The sequence below is a fragment of the Austrofundulus limnaeus genome, unplaced genomic scaffold, assembly GCF_001266775.1.
Source record: "Austrofundulus limnaeus strain Quisiro unplaced genomic scaffold, Austrofundulus_limnaeus-1.0 Scaffold88, whole genome shotgun sequence".
NCBI classification, from domain to species: Eukaryota; Metazoa; Chordata; class Actinopteri; order Cyprinodontiformes; family Rivulidae; genus Austrofundulus; species Austrofundulus limnaeus.
In genome coordinates, this window is record NW_013952490.1 from 160,228 (window position 1) to 180,321 (window position 20,094).

Here is a 20,094-nt window from a genome sequence, read left to right on the forward strand (position 1 = left end):
GTTTTGTACTCATATTTCAATTCATGATTGAAATAAATAAACAAACCAAACTCCGGGTTAGACAGAGAGAGCTCTCCTGCAGGCACTCAGCCTGTTTCTCATGGTGAGACTGGAGGCAGCAGCTGCTTTCTTCTTTTTTACATTAAAAGATGAATATTTGCAGATCCCAGATTACAGCAAAGATGTGTCTCTGTTTAAATTGAATTTTCCTTAAATTCACGAGGTTCTCTCTGTGGGTCAGTTTCAGCTGGTTGTAGTTTATCATATGTATCTGCACAAGTTAATCCTACAAAATGTTTTAGCAATAATAAGGTGTTTTGTCTGTTTGGATGGGCAAACTTTTAATATATTTAAAACTAAAATGAGAGGTAACTACAGTGATAAATATAATTGATACATTATCAAATATGAAACATAAATAGTACAATGACTTCATGAATTATGATCCTGTATTCTCTTCGAATTAAATAGACATTTTAGGGGAGAAATCTGTCAGATTAATAAATTATATGAAAAATAATTTATACTTTGCAAAGATTTTTCTGTAAACACATAAATTACTTTATAGTAAGCTACAGCAAAGTTGTTACAAAACACCTCACTTCCTTCTGAGCATAGCTGGTCTTGATGATGCAGGGTAAAGTATAAGTTTATGGGTAGTTTCATGATCTCTTTGTGTATAAAGGTAACTGGAGATTAAGACACAATTAGGCCCAAGTATTCAGTAAATGTATTTTTGTTTAATGTTTCCAACCAAATAACTGCACTTGTGCAAAACAGCTGTGAACCAGAGAGCACTGAATATCTTTATACTGTATTCAATGTGTTTCATTGAGTGACACACGTGTGATTCTTGGTTATAATACAGCACAATTCCCCAACGATCGCTGATATTTATAGTTTTTTCAGTCTTAAATTTCACACAAGGTGGTATTGAAAAGGTTTTAAAAAGTCTTAAATTTGCCTTGCTAAAACCTGCAGATACCCTGAAGCAGACTCGCCCGTCCGCTGTATCAAGTCTCCTGTCATAAGTTCTGAACCGGTTCTGAAGCAGTTTTGTTTCGAGCTGTGTTGTGTTATTGTAATTGAATAATAAAAAAGAAACATTCTGTACTGCTAAACACTCTCTCTTTGCTTTTAACTGGGATATTTTGTAAGAAGCAGACATTAAACATAGGGGTGGAGGTTTTGAAGGCTGGCCGCTTCGTGCTCCGGACCGAGGGGAGGGAAGAGCAGAGACTCCAGCACAGCTCAGACAATTCAGAAATTATTTGTAATGGGAAAAAATACAAATAGATTAATGCTGCGTTCACACCGAACGTGATTTCAGTGTCAAAATCGCATCCAACGCTTCAAGTTGGACACTTGTGCACTCTGAGGCCAGACGCAGGACAGCTCTTGAAGCGCTGCACGGCAAGAGCCTCCCCGCCCCTCCCTCCTCTGTCGGGCTCTGTTTAATGTCGGACGAGGAAGTGGCTTTGCTTTATTTACAGAGAGCAAGAGCATGTCACGTTCATCAGATAATTAATTCATAATTAATTTTCACCAGATAATTCAGAGACATTCTGAGTTTGGTGAGTTTCATCACCCAGGAGCTGCGGTAGAGGCTCACGGCTCGCTTTCAGGACAATTTTTGTCCCGAGTCCAGTCTGATGAGCTGCTGCCACGCATTGGTGAGGATATCTCCTGTCAGGACACCGACTGCAGGCACTCGATTTCAGCTAAAGAGCTCCTCTCCATCTGTTTCAGGTTAGTGGACATCTTTCAGTAAACTGTCCCGTCAGGAAATMTGTCACTACGTCACACAGTGGAGTCTCTCTGATTGGTTGATGCGGCGCGTTGAGCTGCAAAAGTTCAGATTTTCTAACTTCAGCGATTTGCGCCTCAGCGCATCAAACGCTCAGATCGTTCAAATCGTTCAAATCGCGCTGCTCTAATCGCGCTTGAGGCGCCGCAGCACTTCCCGACGCTGCTTGAAGCGCGTCCACTATAGACTTTGCATGTAAACCTGATGCTCCTGACGCTGAAATCGCGTTTGGTGTGAACGCACCATAAGTTAAATTTTAGACTGTCTATTACTAACTGATCTATTCTGACACAAAGTGCAGCTGTGACTGTTTCTGAATTATGGCTTTTCATCAGACAGACGCTCTCCTCTCCTCCCAGTACCAGACCTTACTGGCTTACTCCTACTTGTTTCCCCGTCACTCTGGGCTCTGGCATGTGTTTGAGGTGTACGGAGTCAACTCGGGCAGGAGCAATAACTGGGGAATGGGAGGGCCACACCCACCACTCCTTGTGGTTTGCTTAACCGTGGGGAGCTGGCCTGGGAGAGGGGTTTCATTCGGAAAGAAAGCCAAGCCCAAAATAAGCAACACATGTTCAAAAATAAGCCCAACAAAACACATCCTGCGACTCACGGAATTTACAAGTGACGTCAGAAAAAAAGTCCAAAGTCTCTTATAATTAGCGGACTTGGCACCTGACTTGGCAACACTGAGGGGCTGTACTTTCATATCTTCCCAACTCACTGACAGGCTGTCACATTGTCATTTTCAGTGTAACGTGATAGGCCTACTTTTCTTTTATCTTAAAAAAATCTAGTAAATAAGCATATAAAAAATGCTTATTTGAACAAACAACAGCAACAGGTGAGCTACATAAATTAACACTTGTACACAATTATCTGAAGTTTTTGTTATGTTTGTAGACAGGAAAATATATTTACATGGAGGTGTAAGCTTTAAAAGGGAGCTATTATTCAAAAATACATTTTTTTAGCTTTATGTGATGTTATGATGTCATTAATTCATCAAAAACATACCCAGAGTGTTACTTTGACTCATTCATGCATGTGTGGGAAATCTTTGAATCTCCTGTGGTAGCCACGTAGAGCTGTCTAAACACTTGCTGGTGTTGGAAATGGTGTGAGGTTCTTAAAGAGAGAGAGGCCAATTTCAAGGTGTTTAAATAGACTGTGATGCAAAGACAAATTTATTTTTTGATATAAACAGCGTTTTCATAACAACTGATGGTAGCATAGTCGCTTTACCATCATATAGAATTTGTGCCTTGAAAATACACAACACCGCCCCTTTAAAAGTTGAACTATAGCCAGCCACTAGGGGGCTCTCATCCTTTGTGGCTTCATCTTCAGGCTTCTGGTCTGGTGTCTAACAAATCTGTTTGGATTCCAACAGACAAAAATGTCAAAGATTCTACACTTGCCTGTGTGTGTTTTAAAAAGTTTTCCTCAACTAATCTTAAAGTAAATATAATTTGAAGCTAAAACCAATTCTGTTTCATTTGGCTAATACAGATTAAAAAATAAAAACAATTTATTTATTTATTTATTTTGCTTTCTTGCCCTAAATATTTGATGCACTTTTAGTAAAAATACTAAAATGCATGCAGAGTAAGTCAAAAAATCTTGCATTACAAAAGCTGATATGAGAATTAAAAAATAAATTACACGATGTTTCCTTGGGCAAAGAAACGAATACGTTTTTGCAAAGATCTATTTATTATAATTAACTTTATTCATTTCATTAAAAAACAAAACACATTTACATACAACAATCTAGATTCGATTCAACACAAGCTGCTGGCTTCTTTAGATTTAATGATTTTTGTGTACAGTGCCCTGAGACAACAATTGTTGTGATTTGACGCTATAGAAATAAACTGAATTGAATTGAATTACATTTATTATGCTCACAGACCACGAAAACCTATAACTGAAATAAATGTTTTAAAATCAAAGCTGCAGGACATGATTATCTACTTCCTGTTGGTTTATTGTCTACTAGAGAATCTGTGAGCCTCAGCAGTTACGCTTCAGAAAGCTGTGAAGTGTTTAGAGTCTGAGTGGGAGTCAGACTCTCTAACCATGTCGAAGGGGAGTCTCCGGAAGGGGATATTTGTATGTTTCCTGCAAACAGAGCTCTCCTTAGTCAGGCTATTGTTACAGTCTGGCTGAGAAAAACAGCAAGTACATGGAGAAAAAAAAGCGTGAGGAATTTGTTGCTCTGAGGCTAACTTCAGCTCAGTGCAGTTAAAGTTTCTCTGATGGGGAGGGACTTGTCGTTAGCCTAATTTAAATCTACTATGTGGACCACTGCCTGCACTGCAATGAGCTTTACTGAGAAGGTCACTAAATTATTCTCATTTGTCTTTATAATAGGCCTGTTTTTGGTTAATGATGTGTTTGTCAGTGCTAATGTGCTCCAGGGTTTGTTTATTTTACGTTGTTTCTTTTTTTTTATTTTATTTTAGTCCCGAAAGTCTTGGATTGAAGAAACCTTCTTCAAAAGGGAGTGTGTGAAGTTTATTCCTTCCTCTTGGGACCTCCACAGGTAAATTAGGGTCTGATAGCAGCATGATCTTCCAGAAACTGCTGGAAGTTTTTCTGTTTTTTAATGATTCCTAGAAGGCTGTTTTGTTTCATTGTTATAGTGAAACATTATTAGCAGTGGCTGAAAATAAAACTGTTCTGAGAACAGCACTATTTTCCTTCTCTTCCAGGAACAGGCATCGTGTGAATTATTTGACCATTTGTTATTTCCTGTTTTGTTTTTTTACAGATGTATTCCAGTTTGTCAAGTATGCCAGAATCTGATCAGGTACTGTTTGTGAATTTTTATACATGTATTTTATTCTATCATCAAACTGCCCTACTCGTGAAGTTTTTAATGTTTAATGATGTTGTTAACATTGTGTAAATTCCCCTATTTTTTTTTACTCACACATTTTCTTAGTTGTAACGCCACTTCACTTTCAAAACCAACTAATTATTTAGTTGAAACTGTAGAAAGTGTAAGAGATAATTAGAAGGGACGTGTGAGTAATTTGGTTCAGCATATGATGAGGACAATGAAGCAGACATACAGTAGATAAAACTGGTGACAGAGGAAGGTGAAGAGGAGGTAACGAGACAGGAAACGTGGGAGGACTTGTGCTTCACTCAGTCCAAGGTCATTCTTCTCATGGTGGGTGCCTGTAAATTACGTTGTAGTTTTGAAGTGTTTTAAAACATACATTTTAGCATCATGACAGTTAGGTTTGTATGGAAGCCCATTTCCGCCACCCTGATAAAAAAATAAAACTTGTATCTCATAATTATGACTTAGGTATCTCATAATTATGACTTAACTATCTCATTATTATGAGATACCATCTCATAATTATGACTTAACTATCTCATTATTATGAGATACCATGTTATCTCATAATTATGACTTAGCTATCTCATAATTGAGATAGTATCTCATAATTATGAGATAGCTAAGTCATAATTATGAGATAGTATGTCATAATTATGAGATAACTAAGTCATAATTATGACTTAGCTATCTCATTATTATGAGAAACTATCTCATAATTATGACTTAGCTATCTCATAATTATGAGATAGTATCTCATAATTTTGACTTAGTATCTCATAATTATGATTTAGCTATCTCATAATTATGAGATAGCTAAATCATAATTATGAGATAGAAGTTTTATTTATTTTTTATCAGGGTGGCAGAAATGGGCTTCCATAGCTTTTTCATAGTTTTCTCTTTAAATTCTCTTTAATTTGTCCCAATATGACAGAAGGAAATAAAGCTGTTAGAAGACACTTGTAAAGCCAGCAAATTTCTGCTTTTATTAAGCCAGAAAATGTGGTCTGACTTTCATCAGAGTCACAGTAATACTGAAGCACCCTCTTAAAATCACAAAAATAGTAACAATTCATGTGTTTCTCAAAGTCCATGAGGGATCATTTACTGCTGGTAGAAAAATAAGCATTTTAACGTCTGGGCCGACAGATTGTTCAGCAGCTACTTGCAGTCAGGTGTTTCAGGAAATCAGATGACAGAATCTGATAAAGTTACTGCTACAAGCTGTTGAGTGCAGTCAGTTTTTACGATCTGCTTTTGGAATATTTTTGTCAAATATTGAAATGAAAACATAAAATATGTCACTTATTAGTGCTTAGAGCTGCTGCTTCTCAGTGAGAAGGTTCACCTCCCGGCGTTTCTGTGTGGACTTTGTGTGCGTGGAGTTTTCTCCAGGTTCTCTGGTTTCTTGCCACAGGTCAAAAACATGCATATTAGGTTAATTGGTAACTTTAAATTGTGACCACCTGTTGATTTTTTTCTGTTGGTTAGATGCTGCTGTGGTCGCCTGATGGGGGAACACTCCTGGCAGGAGTCGGTTTCTCCAATATCCCTTTATCCTGGCCCTGGACATGTCACCGAAGAGAACTGGTCCATGGAGGTTCACACCAAGGCCAGTCCCACCAATGCCTATGGGATCATTGACTTTCAAGACACTGCCACACGTGTCTGCCGGGCCAAGGTCTGTGACTTCACTGACTGCGTGTGTGTTACTTGTTCAGAGGAAAATTAAATTATTTACAAGGAAAAATTCTGATGTGTATAATTCTTTTTCTTTTTCTTCGTAGAGATGATTGCCTTAAAATGAAGGCAGTCATCTAACTTTTGAAGCTTGTACACACTTTGGTTGGCTGTGATGTAAGCAGCAAAGATGCTATCTCCAGTAGTGACAAAACAATCACATGAGCAGCACTTGTGGGTAAAGAGTGTCCACAGAGAGGTCTCAAACAGTGCCATGTTTTTCCAGTTCGTCCGTGTGGCTGTGGATTCCAAGCCCGAGGCGTTGCTCCAGCTGATGCTGAGGGAATGGCAGATGGAAAGACCTAAGCTGCTGCTGACGGTCCAGGGAGGCTCAGAAAACTTCATCTTACCTCCGAAAGTTAAGCAGGCCTTTAGCAAGGGGCTTATCACCGCCGCTGTCAGCACAGGGGCATGGATACTAACAGATGGGATTAACACAGGTACGCATACAAAAAGAAGACTACAAAATGTCAAAGAAAATATCTGTATTTAAGAAACTTGGCATCATGCACAGTATTTTATCCATTTTGTCACGTAACTGGCATATTTTCTTTTGAAATTTTCTCAGCCAAAGTGAAACAGGAAGTGACATCAAAGGGGAACTCTTTAAGAAGGGGAACTCTCTAGTCTTTGGAAAAAAATGCATTCATATTTATCACAAAGATTTCATGTCACAAGCACTTTAAGCATATTATGATGTTGAAAAAGTGTTTTTCAGTTCTTCATTCAGTTTAGTTTTTTAATCTATATTCTGTGCATTTTATATGTTTTTCACATTCTCTCCAGGTGTGTCTAAGCACGTAGGTGAAGCAGTAAAAGTATTCGGAGGCCATAACCTGAGGAAGAGAAACACAATTGGCATCACACCGTGGGGAATGATTGACAACAACGTTGACCTGATTGGCAGAGATGTCCGTACTAAAACTGGCATTTATTACCATTGAAGCCTGAAATGACACGTCTCCATGCCACATCTCAGTGCAGTGTGTTACAGTGATGGCTGCTTCTCTGTGTGACTTGGGGTTCAGGTGTTCAGACCCTACCAGCCGCTGGGGAACCCCTTAAGCAAACGGGCCTGTCTTAATGGTTTCCACTCCCACTTCCTGCTGGTGGACGACGGGACGCTGGGAAAACACGGCTGTCAGCAAGGCTTGAGGAGGAAACTTGAAAAACACATTCAGCTGCAGAAAATACATCCACGTGAGTCAGTGTAAATGACACTCTGGAGATGATGGCGCTGATGTTACAGTCAGTGTAAAAATACAGTGAAACATATTACAGCACCCCCCCACGCTGTCCTAAATTATGTATACATTTCTCCTCAGAACTGAAAAAGGGTGTTCTTGTTTGTCACCATGACCTTATTTCACTCTTTCCTCTTGGTAGGACTGAACCAAGGAGTGCCTGTGGTGTGTGTGGTGGTAGAGGGAGGTCCTTCCATTGTCTCCACAGTGTTGGACTATGTTAGCAGCGTGCCCCCCGTGCCGGTGTTTGTGTTCGAGGGATCAGGCAAAGCTGCAGATCTGCTTGCCTTCTTACACAAGCAAACTGCTAATGACAGGTAGGTGGTTGTATGTAGAATGTTTTTTTTGCAACAGAAAAATAAGCTGTTTGGCAGAAAAGAGGCAAGTTTGTGCACAACCCACATACTCAGATCTGCTGCTCATCCCACAAATGCATGTGACTTTCCAACAATATCTAAGATCTAATGCCAAGAAGCATTGTTACAAAAAATAATACAAAACACAAATATTGTAGTAGAGGAGGAAGAAACTGAGGCAGTTAGTTAAAAATTGACCCCCCAGCTATAATCAAAATGAACAAATGCTTCTAAGGTTCAGGATTTGAACTTGTAAAATTGGACTTTGAATAGAATCTCTGTTTTCAGGGAGTTGGATGCTGACATCAAGGAGGATTTCCTTGTCAGAATTGGAGATGTGTTTGGAGTTGAAAGGAGCGAAGCCACTGATCTTTATAGCCTCCTCCAGCAGTGTATGGACCACAGACAGTCTGTGAGTAAAAACCTTGTCTGAGAGTAACTTTTGTTGTGAGTAAAGAAGCGTGCTACTCAACCTTTCTTTGAGCAACAGATAACCATCTTTGACTCAGAGTCAGAAGACCAAACTTCACCAGATGCAGCCATTTTGACTTCTACTCTTAAGGGTACTTCTTTGTTTAGTTTTTGTTGTCATTATAGACTTTTTCCACTGGAGTTTACCACTTTATTAACAAAAGAAATCTAACGATTGAGTAATTTAGTTTAATATTATTAGTCTTTTTTTTATAAACAAAAAACAGGAACCAAGGCGAGTCCAGCAGAGCAGCTGAGTGTGGCTCTGGCTTGGGACCGGGCTGACATCGCACAGAAAGACATCCTGGTGTATGGGCAACACTGGCCGGTGAGACAAGCTGTGCAGTAATTTCTTACTAATAATAATAATTTAGACTGCAGTCACCATGATGGTCCTTTTGTAGGTGGGTTCCCTGGAACAAGCCATGCTGGATTCTCTAGTGATGGACCGTGTCAGTTTTGTCAAATTGCTGATTGATAACGGCATGACAATGGGACGCTTCCTCACCGTAGATCGCCTGGAGGAGCTCTACAACACTGTAATTATATTAAACTTTAATGCAACTTTGATTTATTTTTCTATTTATGATCAGCACAACATTCTTTTGTTTTAAAGCATCTTTTCTACCCCACAGTACTAGTTTTTGTCTTGCTGTGCTGTTTTTTTCTTTTGTTTTCCCATATGTCCCTCAGCACTAAACAAAAAAGAGGGAATTCAGTCTTTTTGCTTGTTTTTCTTAAAGCACACATTTCAAGATATCAGCTTTGATTGAAATCAAAGATGATGATCTGTAAGTGTTTTGCATCAAGTCTTGGTTTGTTTCGTGGTCAGTTGCATCCAAAACATTTTCCCAGTTGTTGATTTTTTTTTGTACGCTTTTGAAATCCAAACTCTCTTTGTAAAAAATACATCCTCTGTTTTCTCCACTCTGCCTTTATGTCTTATAGTCTGAATAATTCACATCACTCAGATTTTAAGTCCCTTCCAGAAGCATGTTAATGTCCACAGAGCTTCTGCTGTCTGTGCAGTTAATCTGTTTTGTCTTTCATTTTGAATTATTATTATTATTGTTGTTGTTGTTGTTGTTGTTGTTATTATTATTATTTTAAATTCATTTTTTTGTGTGAATAACACAAATATCTTCCTCCAGCACCAGGGTCAGACTCAGCGGTTTTTGCACCACCTTGTCGAAGATGCAAAACAGGTGAGTTTGTTTCGCATTTTATGAGCAAATTTAACTCAATTCAGTTTATTTATATAGCACCAGCCAACAAAACGGTAATTTCAGGTCACGTTACAAAACATTCACATACTATATAAAATTCCAGTTAACAAACATTAAGGAAAGTTCTAAGTCTAGCCTTAAAAATAGACAGAGTGTCAGCCTCACGGACAGAAACTGGAAGTTGGTGTGGCAGCACAATGGATCATTGGTTTGCTCTGTTGCCTCACAGCAAGAAGGTCCTGGGTTCGATTTCCAATTTGGACATTGGTTCTTTCTGTACAGAGTTTGCACATATTCCTTGTGCTTGTGTGGGTTTTCTCCACGTTCTCCGGTTTCCTTCCACAGACCAAAAAACATGCACAGTAGGTAGCCTCCAGGCCCAGGCCTCCTTTTCAAAGATCTGTGATCTCGGTGGGATTTCCCTGATTTAATAAAGGTCAATAACAAGAGAGGTCTTCTTTCTTGTCTATGTAAACAACAACAACAACAACAACAAAAACACTGATGATGAAGCTAAGATACTAATATTCAGATATTTAATACTGCTTTCTACTGAAGTGGTTAAAAAAGAAAAAAAATAACGAGAGGAGCTTGAAAACGGAAAGCTCTGCCTCCCATTATGCTTTTAGGAACTCTAGGAACCACAACTAAACCTGCAGTGTGAGAGTGATCGGATGGATGGATGGATGGATGGATGGATGGATGAGTAGATAGATGGATTGGTAGAGCGATGGGTAAGATGGATGGATAGAAGGATGCTCGATAACTTTGTCATTATAAGCATGACTTACAGGCTACATATGTCTTATTTTGTAGCAGCTATATTTACTGAATGTGTGTGCAGACTTCTCTTCCCCTTGGATATCGTGTTTCGCTCATCGACATGGGTACAGTGATTGAATACCTCATAGGTGGAGCATATCAAAGCACCTACACGCAGAAAAACTTTAGAGCTGCCTACAGCCGCCTGCAGAACAAAGTGAGCGGAAACACTTTAAAACAAAGGTTTTTCACTTTTTTGACATCCTTTAAAATGTTTAGATGTGAATTATTTTTTCTTAAATTCTTGTATTTTTATGTTTTTGTTTGTAGGAGGGTCGGTGGGACAGCTCTGGCTATTTTTCCAAACAAAGACGAGGACTGAGCACGAAGAACAGGAGTCTCCAAGATCTACATTTTTTTAGAACAGCTCAGCCCTATAAATCCAAGGTGGATTAAAATAAATACATAAATGTGTATTTAGAACGTATGTTTCTAGCATATGCTTCGAAATCAGTACAAATTTAGTAAATTCATTAAATGCAGTGGTTTTTGAGAAACTTTCTTACCCTTATGAAACTGATTTATTTAATTTTTATTCCTGTTGAAAACAGAGAACATTTTATTTCAATGTATAAACTGTGTTATTTGCAAATTTGTCTCAATTTTACATTTGTATGCCTTATTTTTTCATTCCATTCAGGAGCAAGGTGTGCCACCTGTGAACAGTCACAAGATGGCATTGAGTCCAGACTTTGGGGGTGCTCTGCTGCCGTGTCCGTTCAACTTCAATGACGTGTTCGTGTGGGCGGTTCTTCAACAACGTCAGCAGATGGCGCTCTTCTTGTGGCAACACGGAGAGGAAGCTTTGGCACGGGCTGTTGTGGCCTGTAAGCTCTACCGCTCCATGGCCTTTGAGGCGCGCCAGAGCAACATGGATGACAACATGGCAGAGAGATTCAAGGCTTTTTCACTGTGAGTAAACAGATCAAAGCACATCCCATAATCCCAAACAATGATTTACTTATAGCATCATGCCTGAATGAGCATTATTGTCAACATACCTGCTGACATTTGCTGATGGCAAAGAGGTCCTAAAGGGAGCCAGGGACCTGCTCCTCCAGAATAATTTGAGAAAATTCTACTAGAATATCACAACTCTGTCCAAGCATGTAAAACCCACAAATATGACATAAAGCAAATGTTTTTTGTGAGTTTCAGATGTTTTATGTTGTAATGTTTATAATTTAAAAAAATGTATTTAATGTATTTTTTTCTGGTTCAAAACCTGATTTTTTTCTTTTCTCTCTGTGTGTTTATGTCAGGGAGTTTGGTCAGCTGGCAGTGGATGTGTTGGATTGTGCGTTTCGGCAGAACGAGCAAATGGCCATGAAACTGCTAACCTCTGAGATGGAAGCATGGAGCCACTTCACTTGTCTGCAGCTGGCCGTCTCCTCGTGCCACCGACCGTTTGTCTCACACTCCTGCACTCAGACTCTGCTCACAGATCTCTGGACTGGTCCACTCAACATGAGAAAAAACTCCTTTTTGAAGGTAAATCTGATAGAAACATTTACATGGCTAATTCATTTAAATTATGTTGGAAAAGTCTTAGAACTATGATGATGCAACACAGGTTGTAAATATTGCCAGCCTCAGTGCTTGTTGTACCCCTAACACAAGGATTAAATATATGACCAGAATGTTTGAAATGTAAAATAAGGGGGTGCACCAGTAAGCCCAGCTGGAGATCAAGTGCACACTAGAGAGGTTCAAGTGCATGTGACCCTTAAATCTTTTGAAAGAAATGAGCTGAATGGTGATATTTGAGTCCAGTTTGAGGGATTTTCATGTATAATAATGTATTTTAGAAAGTACCCTCTAAGAGACAAAACCCCCTTGCTTAATTTCTTTTAACCATATTTAACAAGTATAGCTTCACTTTCAGTCACTCACTTCACTCACTTGGGTTCTGATAATTGTATATTTATTTAAGTCAGAACTCTAGAAAAGGGAAAACTCAACCAGCTGTAACAAAGTGTGAGATAAACAACCAGCTTTTGTGTATGGCCTAGAATACAGGTTTTGCAAGTTGTGCATAAAAATTGGCCTTTATTTTCAGAAATTGGCCAAGCAAAACCTAATAAATAGCCATGGATGCACAGTAGGGCGGCTAACACTATGAATCTGACTCAGTTTTAATTAAAAGTCATTGGTTTATTAATATTATTTGTTTTTTGTTAATAATGCAGATCATTTTGAGCCTCCTCCTGCCTCCTGCCATCTTGCTGCTGGAGTTTAAAAGCAAAGCTGAAATGTGCCACGTACCCCAGAGCCACGAGGCCACGCTGTTTGGACATGAGACTGTTAAATCTCAACCAGCCTCCGAGGCCCCCAGCCACACGGTAAAGTGCCAGTGGTGATGCACTTGCCCATGCTTTTTGTCTTAAATCTGGAAGTTAGTTTTCTAGTAGCTTTTGTGTTGCACTTCTCACGTCTGTGCTTCTGATTTATTGTCTGGTCTTTTTCATGTCTCAGGACTTTCCGGATGCAGAGCGAGGTTTCTCTTTCCGGGATAAAAGTGGTGGTTCTGTTTCAGAAACCGTGTCCTCTGTGTCTGCGTGGTGGCTGTCCTGTATCACTAGAGTTTATGACTTTTACACTGCTCCTGTTGTCAAGTTCTGGTTTCACACTGTATGTGGCTTGTTAAAAATGGTGTAATAAGTTAATTATTAATAAGTTTTATTTAAGGTTTACGTTTCTGTTTTTCCATTTTAGATGTCCTACTTGGCTTTTTTGATGTTGTTCTCTTATGTTGTCTTGGTGAAGATGGAAGATCAACCCAGTGTTCAGGAGTGGTTGGTCATTGTTTACATTGCATCCACAGCACTTGAGAAAACCAGAGAGGTGAGTCATTCTACAGAGATGCATCCTTTCTTTTTTATTCTTTCCACATTCTTTAGTTATTGTGGTGAATTGACATATAAGTTTGATGGTTGTATAAATTTGAATGCTGTGTATAAAGCTACACTTCCTTATTAGGTATTAATGTCAGAGCCAAGGAAACTGAGCCAGAAGCTGAAGATTTGGTTCTCAGAGTACTGGAACATATCAGACTTTATCGCCATCACACTCTTCCTGTTCGGACTTTCGATGCGTGGGTTCGCCGATCCCTACCGAACCACAGGACGCATCATTTACTGCCTGGACACCATCTTCTGGTTTGTCAGGGTGATGGATCTGCTGGCTGTCAATCAGCACGCAGGTCCGTACCTCACTATGATCACTAAGATGGTGAGTAGAGACTCTGCTCGCTTCACCTTGAAGAAAGTAGTGAAGAAATCAGTCGCACCTCTGTCCTCTGTGTGCTCAGACCAGTAACATGTTCTTCATCGTGGTGATGATGGCCGTCGTGTTGCTCAGCTTTGGCGTGTCCAGAAAAGCCATCTTGTCACCTGACGAGGAGCCATCGTGGAGCCTAGCTCGAGATATCGTCTTCCAGCCTTACTGGATGATCTTCGGAGAGGTCTATGCAGGAGAGATAGATGGTAAAAATTTCACATTTTTAAGATACTTTTTATCATTATCTTTACTTTTTTTATTTCTTTTTTTTTACAATATCTATATATATTTATATCTATATATATTTGTTTATTGTGGTTTGCAGGTTTTCTTTAATTCACAGCTCCTTTAATGTCCCATAGCTTTTTCATAGAGAAGTTGCTTTTTGCAGCATTGTCTTTATTTTTCATCAGTTATTTTGGAAAATGTATTTTGTGGTCTTTCATGATTAATGAAGGAAAGTTTTATTTACGTAAAAATATGGTCTCACATTTTACTGTAGAATACTGTATGTACAAATTGTTTTGTTTTATTTAAACTCCCCAAATCCCAGTTTAATCTTCTTATCTCAAACTACAGAACAAGCTGAAGAACTCTGTGGTCTTTGTCCCTGCACAGAATTAATTAATTAATTAATTAATTAATTTTAATTGACTAATTAATTATTTGTTTAAATAATTGCTCTCCTCTGTTGGTCTTATGTGATCAATGTGAATCTTAATATTCATTGTGCTTAAACATCTGCACAGAGCTTCAATAGTAAAACAAATACTTCAGTTTGATATGACAATCTAAAAACCAACCTTTTTATAATTCTTTGCTGTGCATTTGTGCGTAACAGCGTGTGCCGAAGAAGCTCCGTGTCCTCCTGCGTCTTTTATCACACCGTTCCTTCAGGCCGTCTATATGTTCTTCCAATACATCATCATGGTCAACGTTCTCATTGCATTTTTCAAGTGAGCCTGTTTCATATTAAAATACAAACCTTTGTTTGGCAAACTGAGCGCTGTATAAACTAATGTTGTCTTCTTCTTGATAGCAACATCTACTTTGACATGGCATCAACGTCTAACAAGCTGTGGAGGTACAACCGCTATCGCTACATAATGACCTACCAGGAAAGACCATGGCTGCCCCCTCCCCTGATTCTTTTCAGTCACATGGCTCTCGCTGTGGGAGGGATCGTCGGAAGATTCAGACAAGATGCCGAGAGGGAAGAGACGGGCTCTGGCCTCAGTGAGTAGCACAGTGTAAATGTTGTGAAAGATATCTAACAAACTTTTTTCATGTTGCTGCTTCTGAATTCCACCAGAGCTCTACCTAGGCCACGAGGATAGGAAGAAGTTGTACGAATTTGAGGAGAAATGTGTGGAGGTCTACTTTCACGAGAAGAATGAAGACGTCCACAGCAGTCAGTTGAACAGAATCAGAGCCACAGCTGAGAGGTTGGCTTGATTTTTTTGCATTCTGCATCGAGCACTGCAAAATCACACTCGTTCACTTCCTTTTTGTTTTGTTTTGTTTGGTTTATTAATAGCCAGAAAATACTGGTAGCTCATTTATTGAAGCCATGAAAAATAATGTGGAAATCTGAAGACTTACCTTAATTTTTTGGTCTGAATGAAGGTATCGGGACAGATTTTACACAGCGGTGAAGGAGCAAAATCCTATGAAAACCTTTGAAAGCAATACATTTCTTTTCCAATTTAACATTCAGAATGGCTGTTTGTTTATGCTTCCCCTCATTATGAACAAAATAAATAACAAAGCCTGAAAGGTTTCAGGTCTTTCTATAATTGTTGAAATGTCATTTGAACCCAAAAAGAACAAAAATAAACCAAGTTAATAAAAATATTATTCATTCTGGAGATCTTTTTATTTAACTCCATACAAGGTGAGTCAAAAGGACACCCTTTTATTTCAATAAGAAAAGGGAAAATGACATATCAGTACATATATCCCAGCAAGCAAGGGGTGAGGGGGCCTATTTTTTTTGAAAACTTGTCCTTGATCCAACATGGCAGTTTTCAAGATGGCAGCCATGTTCTAAGATAGGCCCTCTCTCGCATTGCTTGCGGGGGTATTCAAATATGTCCTTTCCCCTTTTCTTTCTGAAATAAAATAGTGTCCTGCACCTTTTGACTTACCCTGTATATTAAACTAAGAGTACTGAAGAAAATGTTGTGACTGATTAATTGAATTTAGATCCAGTCTTGTATTTTACACTTTGCGCAGCCATATATTTTATACAAAGGGACAGAGTCAGTGTGTCTTATCAATATTCGAGCTTTCTGTCTGTATGAACAAATTTGCTTATATTCTAATATCTGACGAAAAAGAGACCACCTCCAGGAGTGTGACATGGAAGTCAGATGTACAGGTTTAAGAGGTCGATTCGTCATGATTCATTAGTGCATTGTCTCCCTTAGGTCAGCCTGGGACACTGGGCTGCTAGAGAGGGATTGTTATTGATTTGGTTCTAATTAGACCCAAGGTGTTTTTGACTCACAGAGCTGCTGTTGTGAGCCGGATAGGAGTCAGAGATTTGGAAGTGAATCAGCTGTTTTTCTGCATTTTTATTTACAGTACTATAGTATCAAGACTATGTCACCTGTCCTACTAACGCATGTTGTTTTGTCTTTTCTCGATGTTTGTTTGACATGACTGTTTTTTTTACGTGCGACACAGAACTTTGTTAAATGTCAAATAATTAGATGTCCTGTGGCTCATTTAAAAATGTTTGTTGCACATTTATTCCATCGATTTAAAAGGAAAAAAAGTACTTTTCAGCAGTAAATAATGTTTTTTATTTATTTATTTATTTTTTCCACTAGGGCAGAGGAGATGTGTGCGATGGTGGGAGAGGTCTCAGAAAAGGTCAACTTTATTCAACACAGCCTGTCCGAGTTAGACTCTCAGCTGGGTCAACTCCAGGACCTGTCTGCGCTGGCTGTGGACACCCTGACTCTGCTCTCTACCTCAGACAGCCTGTACCAGGAAGAGGCACGTCTGGCTCAGTGTCGGCGCGTGGCGGCGTCGCATCGCGCCCTCCCTCATAGCTGGACCCTCCTCCACAGAAGCGGGACGGACTCTGATGGGTCTAACTTGCAGCGAGTCACGGCCAAAACTTGTAAAAGTACTCCACCTTCGTTACTGAAGTGCTCTGCTCTGACAGGAAGCAGAGGAGTGAGAGGAGACAAGGAAGAAAAACTTGGATCATCTGAAGCTGGACAGGAAACTGTAAAAGAGGTGCTTTTTTTTTCTTCAACAAAAATCTGCATATTTCTAACAACTATTGAGGCATTAATCTAAATAAAACATAGGAAGGAAAACTGCTAAATACATCTGTGCCCCATTGTGATCTCAATAGTTGAATTAAAAATTGCTGACTGAACACGTTTTCTTATGATTCCCAGAGTTCTGCTCACGAACATCCCAGTGAGCACAGGTTGGGAGGCTCCAGATTTGCATCTCACGCATTTTTTCCTTCGTTTTCTGGCGTCGATGCTCATAACCCCACTGCAAGGACTCAGATGCCCTCTGAGTCCTGTGAGTCATCCCGCTGCGGGTCTCCTCTTTCTCCCAGAGGATTTGGGTTTCTACACAGACCCTGGACCTGTGATCCATATCTGTACCCAAGTCGAGAAGAATCTTCCGTGGAGGAAGGAGAAGAAGAGGAGGCCGAAAAGGAAGAGAATGAAAAGGAGATGTCACAGAAACAGATTTCTAATACAGAAGTGTGTGGAGCTATCGGCAGTGTTTTTGTTTTCTGTCTGATCCTAACTTGTGTCGTATTTTGATAAATACTTCTTTTTCTCAGGATGATGTCCAACCAAGTTGTCAGTCCAGACATTGGAGCCATTGGAGAAGACCCGCGTTATCCCCCAGGTGGGCGTTTATGCCCAGAGATCGTCCTTTTGGCTTCTGCCGCTCATTGTCTTCCAGCATGGAGAACATGACCTTTGGAGCGCCCCTCAGTCCAAAGAGGGATTCGTTTCCATCTCTTGATGAACCAATGAACAAAGACTGTTTATACGGCAAGAGGGGCTTCAGGGATGATACCTCTCTGCAATGCAGCAGAAGACAAGGTATCATGTTGTATTACATACATTATCCTGTGCTGCTATTTTTTACTATCAATTTCTTTATTTTTTTCTTTTGCGCCAAGCATCAAATCAAATTCCTCATGAATAAAAAAAAGAAGGCAAGATATTAGCTTATCAAAAGTATTTCATATACAAATCCCTGTCCTTTTTGTGTACTTTTATATGCATCTGCGTTCTTCAATAGATGGCTTGTTTCTTTGTTTCTGCAGAATGGACCAAGTCCTCTGACTTCACCTCAAGTTTGGACAGCAGAGGCAAAAGCCACAACAAGAAGATGGTGAAGATAAAGGAGTGTACTACCGATATGGTAATGTAAAACAAAACATTTGTGGCAAAAAGCATATCGTTATATTTCTCAATATATTTTTCTGTTCTGGAGAATAGATGGTGATGCAGTCCAACCTGTCTGATGCCTCGTGGAAAAAACGACGAAGGTGTTTCGCAGAAGCTTCATGTTGGTCAGCTTCAACCAGCCTCAGTCAGCTCAGTAAGGACTCACAGATAAAAAAACCCTTGGTCATCAAGAGAGCAGAGAAGTCAAATGTTAGGTGGTCTGTTAGGGGAGGTGTAAAGTAACGAAGTACAAATATTTTGTTATATTACTTAAGTAGAAATTATGGCTATCTAAATTATTTTTCAACCAACATTTTACTTCTACTTACATTTAAAGAAAAATGTAAAGGAGTAGGAAGTTGTTGCTTCTATTTTGTATTGACTTGTTTTTCAATCTAGGCTTGTTATTGTTTAAAAAAAACTATCCAGATATATGTGGTGCCTCCCGGATAGACTGAATTTAACTGTGGCTGGATGAGAAGTATAAATATATACCATTCTAACACCCTATTGGTTTGTACGATCCATCACAACTGTAAGACACAAATCACATCACACTCCAGCAGGACAAATCAGATGTGTAGCCTTGAAGATGAACGTGTCAGAGATATGTATGAAGCTGTAACAGGTAGACTACTCTGTGCTAAAATTTTAAATATTAATATTTTAAAATAACATTATAGTCATTATGGGCTTTAGAAATATGTTTTAGGAACATCACCTCCAGTCCCAATAAACATCACTTTGGAAAGCCTAACTGCTCACTTTTACTCAGTACTTTTACTTTTAATACTTAAGTACATTTTATGTCAGAAATTTTCTTTGATACTTAAGTACAAAAAATATCAGATACTTTAAAACTTTTACACAAGCAATAAACTTAGATGAGACTTTAACTTTTACCAAAGTAATTTTATACTGTATATTTTACAATTTTGATACTTGTACTATCACTTTAAGGTACTTTATACAGTACTTCTGTTGGGCTGTTTTGCACATTGTTTTAAAGGAGCAGTGTTAATTTTGAAGTTCTAATGACGAATAATATAAATATTGTTTCAGGTTATGATTCCACAGATTCGATGCAGAAACAAATGTCTTCTTCTCAGGTAAATCTTGACCACGTTTTGTGACTTTACAGTGGTGACAACAAAAGTATCACCGGTACTAAAATAGAAAGTATGCCTTGTGTCAGTTACATCAGTCACATTATTGTTGAACTGGTCCTTAGGATATGTGGAGCCCCACTCATTCAGCATGGAACAGCTGGGCCAAAAACATGAGCCGCAGATCCTCGTAAGTCTCTGCTTCATCTGGTTCTCCAACCATAACCACGGATTAAAAAAATACTTGGTTATTATCAGTGTTTACTTTTTGTTTCTGTTGCAGGATACAGTGTGGTGCTGCACCTGAAGGTATTTGAAAAAAATTAAAGCAAATCCTTTAAGGGGGTTTCATATAGTTTATTTATTTGAGACTTATGTTTTTATGTTTGTTTTCTGTAGTTAAGAGCTCCTCCTTCCAGCCCAGTGACAACTTGTACCCACACTTTTCAGGTAACTGCACAAAGAAACAAAAAGACCTTCAAAAGTATACATGAACAGTTTATACTTTCGGTATACCCAGTGCTTGAAATGGTGGGGATAAGGTGCTGGTATTCCTTCCCTAAAACCAATCCCACCCATCGTTGCCCCCACCCATCACCATTCATGACACACTGTAATATAGATTACAAACTGTCATATCACAATAAAAACACAATACTTCTACCTACTTCTGTAAATGATTACCTTTATTTATTGAATGGTGTGTGTGTGTGTGTGTGTGTGTGTGTGTGTGTGTGTGTGTGTGTG

At 39.0% G+C, this 20,094-nt stretch overlaps 1 protein-coding gene across 6 annotated transcripts in view; it reads left to right on the forward strand.

Annotated features, from left to right (window-relative positions):
- The first annotated feature begins 4,065 nt into the window (after positions 1 to 4,065).
- trpm6 (transient receptor potential cation channel, subfamily M, member 6) overlaps positions 4,066 to 20,094 on the forward strand; it is a 21,423-nt gene continuing 5,394 nt past the window's right edge. For 2 of the 6 annotated variants that reach the window (XM_014012040.1, XM_014012044.1), the window contains exons 1-30: positions 6,366 to 6,844; positions 7,191 to 7,315; positions 7,433 to 7,604; positions 7,791 to 7,965; positions 8,293 to 8,416; positions 8,495 to 8,567; positions 8,703 to 8,803; positions 8,880 to 9,014; positions 9,627 to 9,680; positions 10,546 to 10,680; positions 10,794 to 10,910; positions 11,164 to 11,435; positions 11,786 to 12,014; positions 12,713 to 12,865; positions 12,999 to 13,154; positions 13,239 to 13,367; positions 13,503 to 13,754; positions 13,834 to 14,008; positions 14,644 to 14,758; positions 14,842 to 15,038; positions 15,115 to 15,247; positions 16,637 to 17,051; positions 17,219 to 17,539; positions 17,623 to 17,890; positions 18,118 to 18,215; positions 18,293 to 18,395; positions 19,304 to 19,350; positions 19,473 to 19,537; positions 19,631 to 19,656; positions 19,747 to 19,797. In XM_014012040.1, the coding sequence (XP_013867494.1) occupies positions 6,535 to 6,844; positions 7,191 to 7,315; positions 7,433 to 7,604; positions 7,791 to 7,965; positions 8,293 to 8,416; positions 8,495 to 8,567; positions 8,703 to 8,803; positions 8,880 to 9,014; positions 9,627 to 9,680; positions 10,546 to 10,680; positions 10,794 to 10,910; positions 11,164 to 11,435; positions 11,786 to 12,014; positions 12,713 to 12,865; positions 12,999 to 13,154; positions 13,239 to 13,367; positions 13,503 to 13,754; positions 13,834 to 14,008; positions 14,644 to 14,758; positions 14,842 to 15,038; positions 15,115 to 15,247; positions 16,637 to 17,051; positions 17,219 to 17,539; positions 17,623 to 17,890; positions 18,118 to 18,215; positions 18,293 to 18,395; positions 19,304 to 19,350; positions 19,473 to 19,537; positions 19,631 to 19,656; positions 19,747 to 19,797 (4,726 nt within the window). In that variant the 5' untranslated portion in view covers positions 6,366 to 6,534. Of the gene's footprint in view, positions 4,150 to 4,275; positions 4,356 to 4,583; positions 4,623 to 6,155; positions 6,346 to 6,365; positions 6,845 to 7,190; positions 7,316 to 7,432; positions 7,605 to 7,790; positions 7,966 to 8,292; positions 8,417 to 8,494; positions 8,568 to 8,702; positions 8,804 to 8,879; positions 9,015 to 9,626; positions 9,681 to 10,545; positions 10,707 to 10,793; positions 10,911 to 11,163; positions 11,436 to 11,785; positions 12,015 to 12,712; positions 12,866 to 12,998; positions 13,155 to 13,238; positions 13,368 to 13,502; positions 13,755 to 13,833; positions 14,009 to 14,643; positions 14,759 to 14,841; positions 15,039 to 15,114; positions 15,248 to 16,636; positions 17,052 to 17,218; positions 17,540 to 17,622; positions 17,891 to 18,117; positions 18,216 to 18,292; positions 18,396 to 19,303; positions 19,351 to 19,472; positions 19,538 to 19,630; positions 19,657 to 19,746; positions 19,798 to 20,094 lie in introns of those variants that run through there. The other 4 variants (XM_014012045.1, XM_014012041.1, XM_014012043.1 and 1 more) reach the window with 4 other exon arrangements.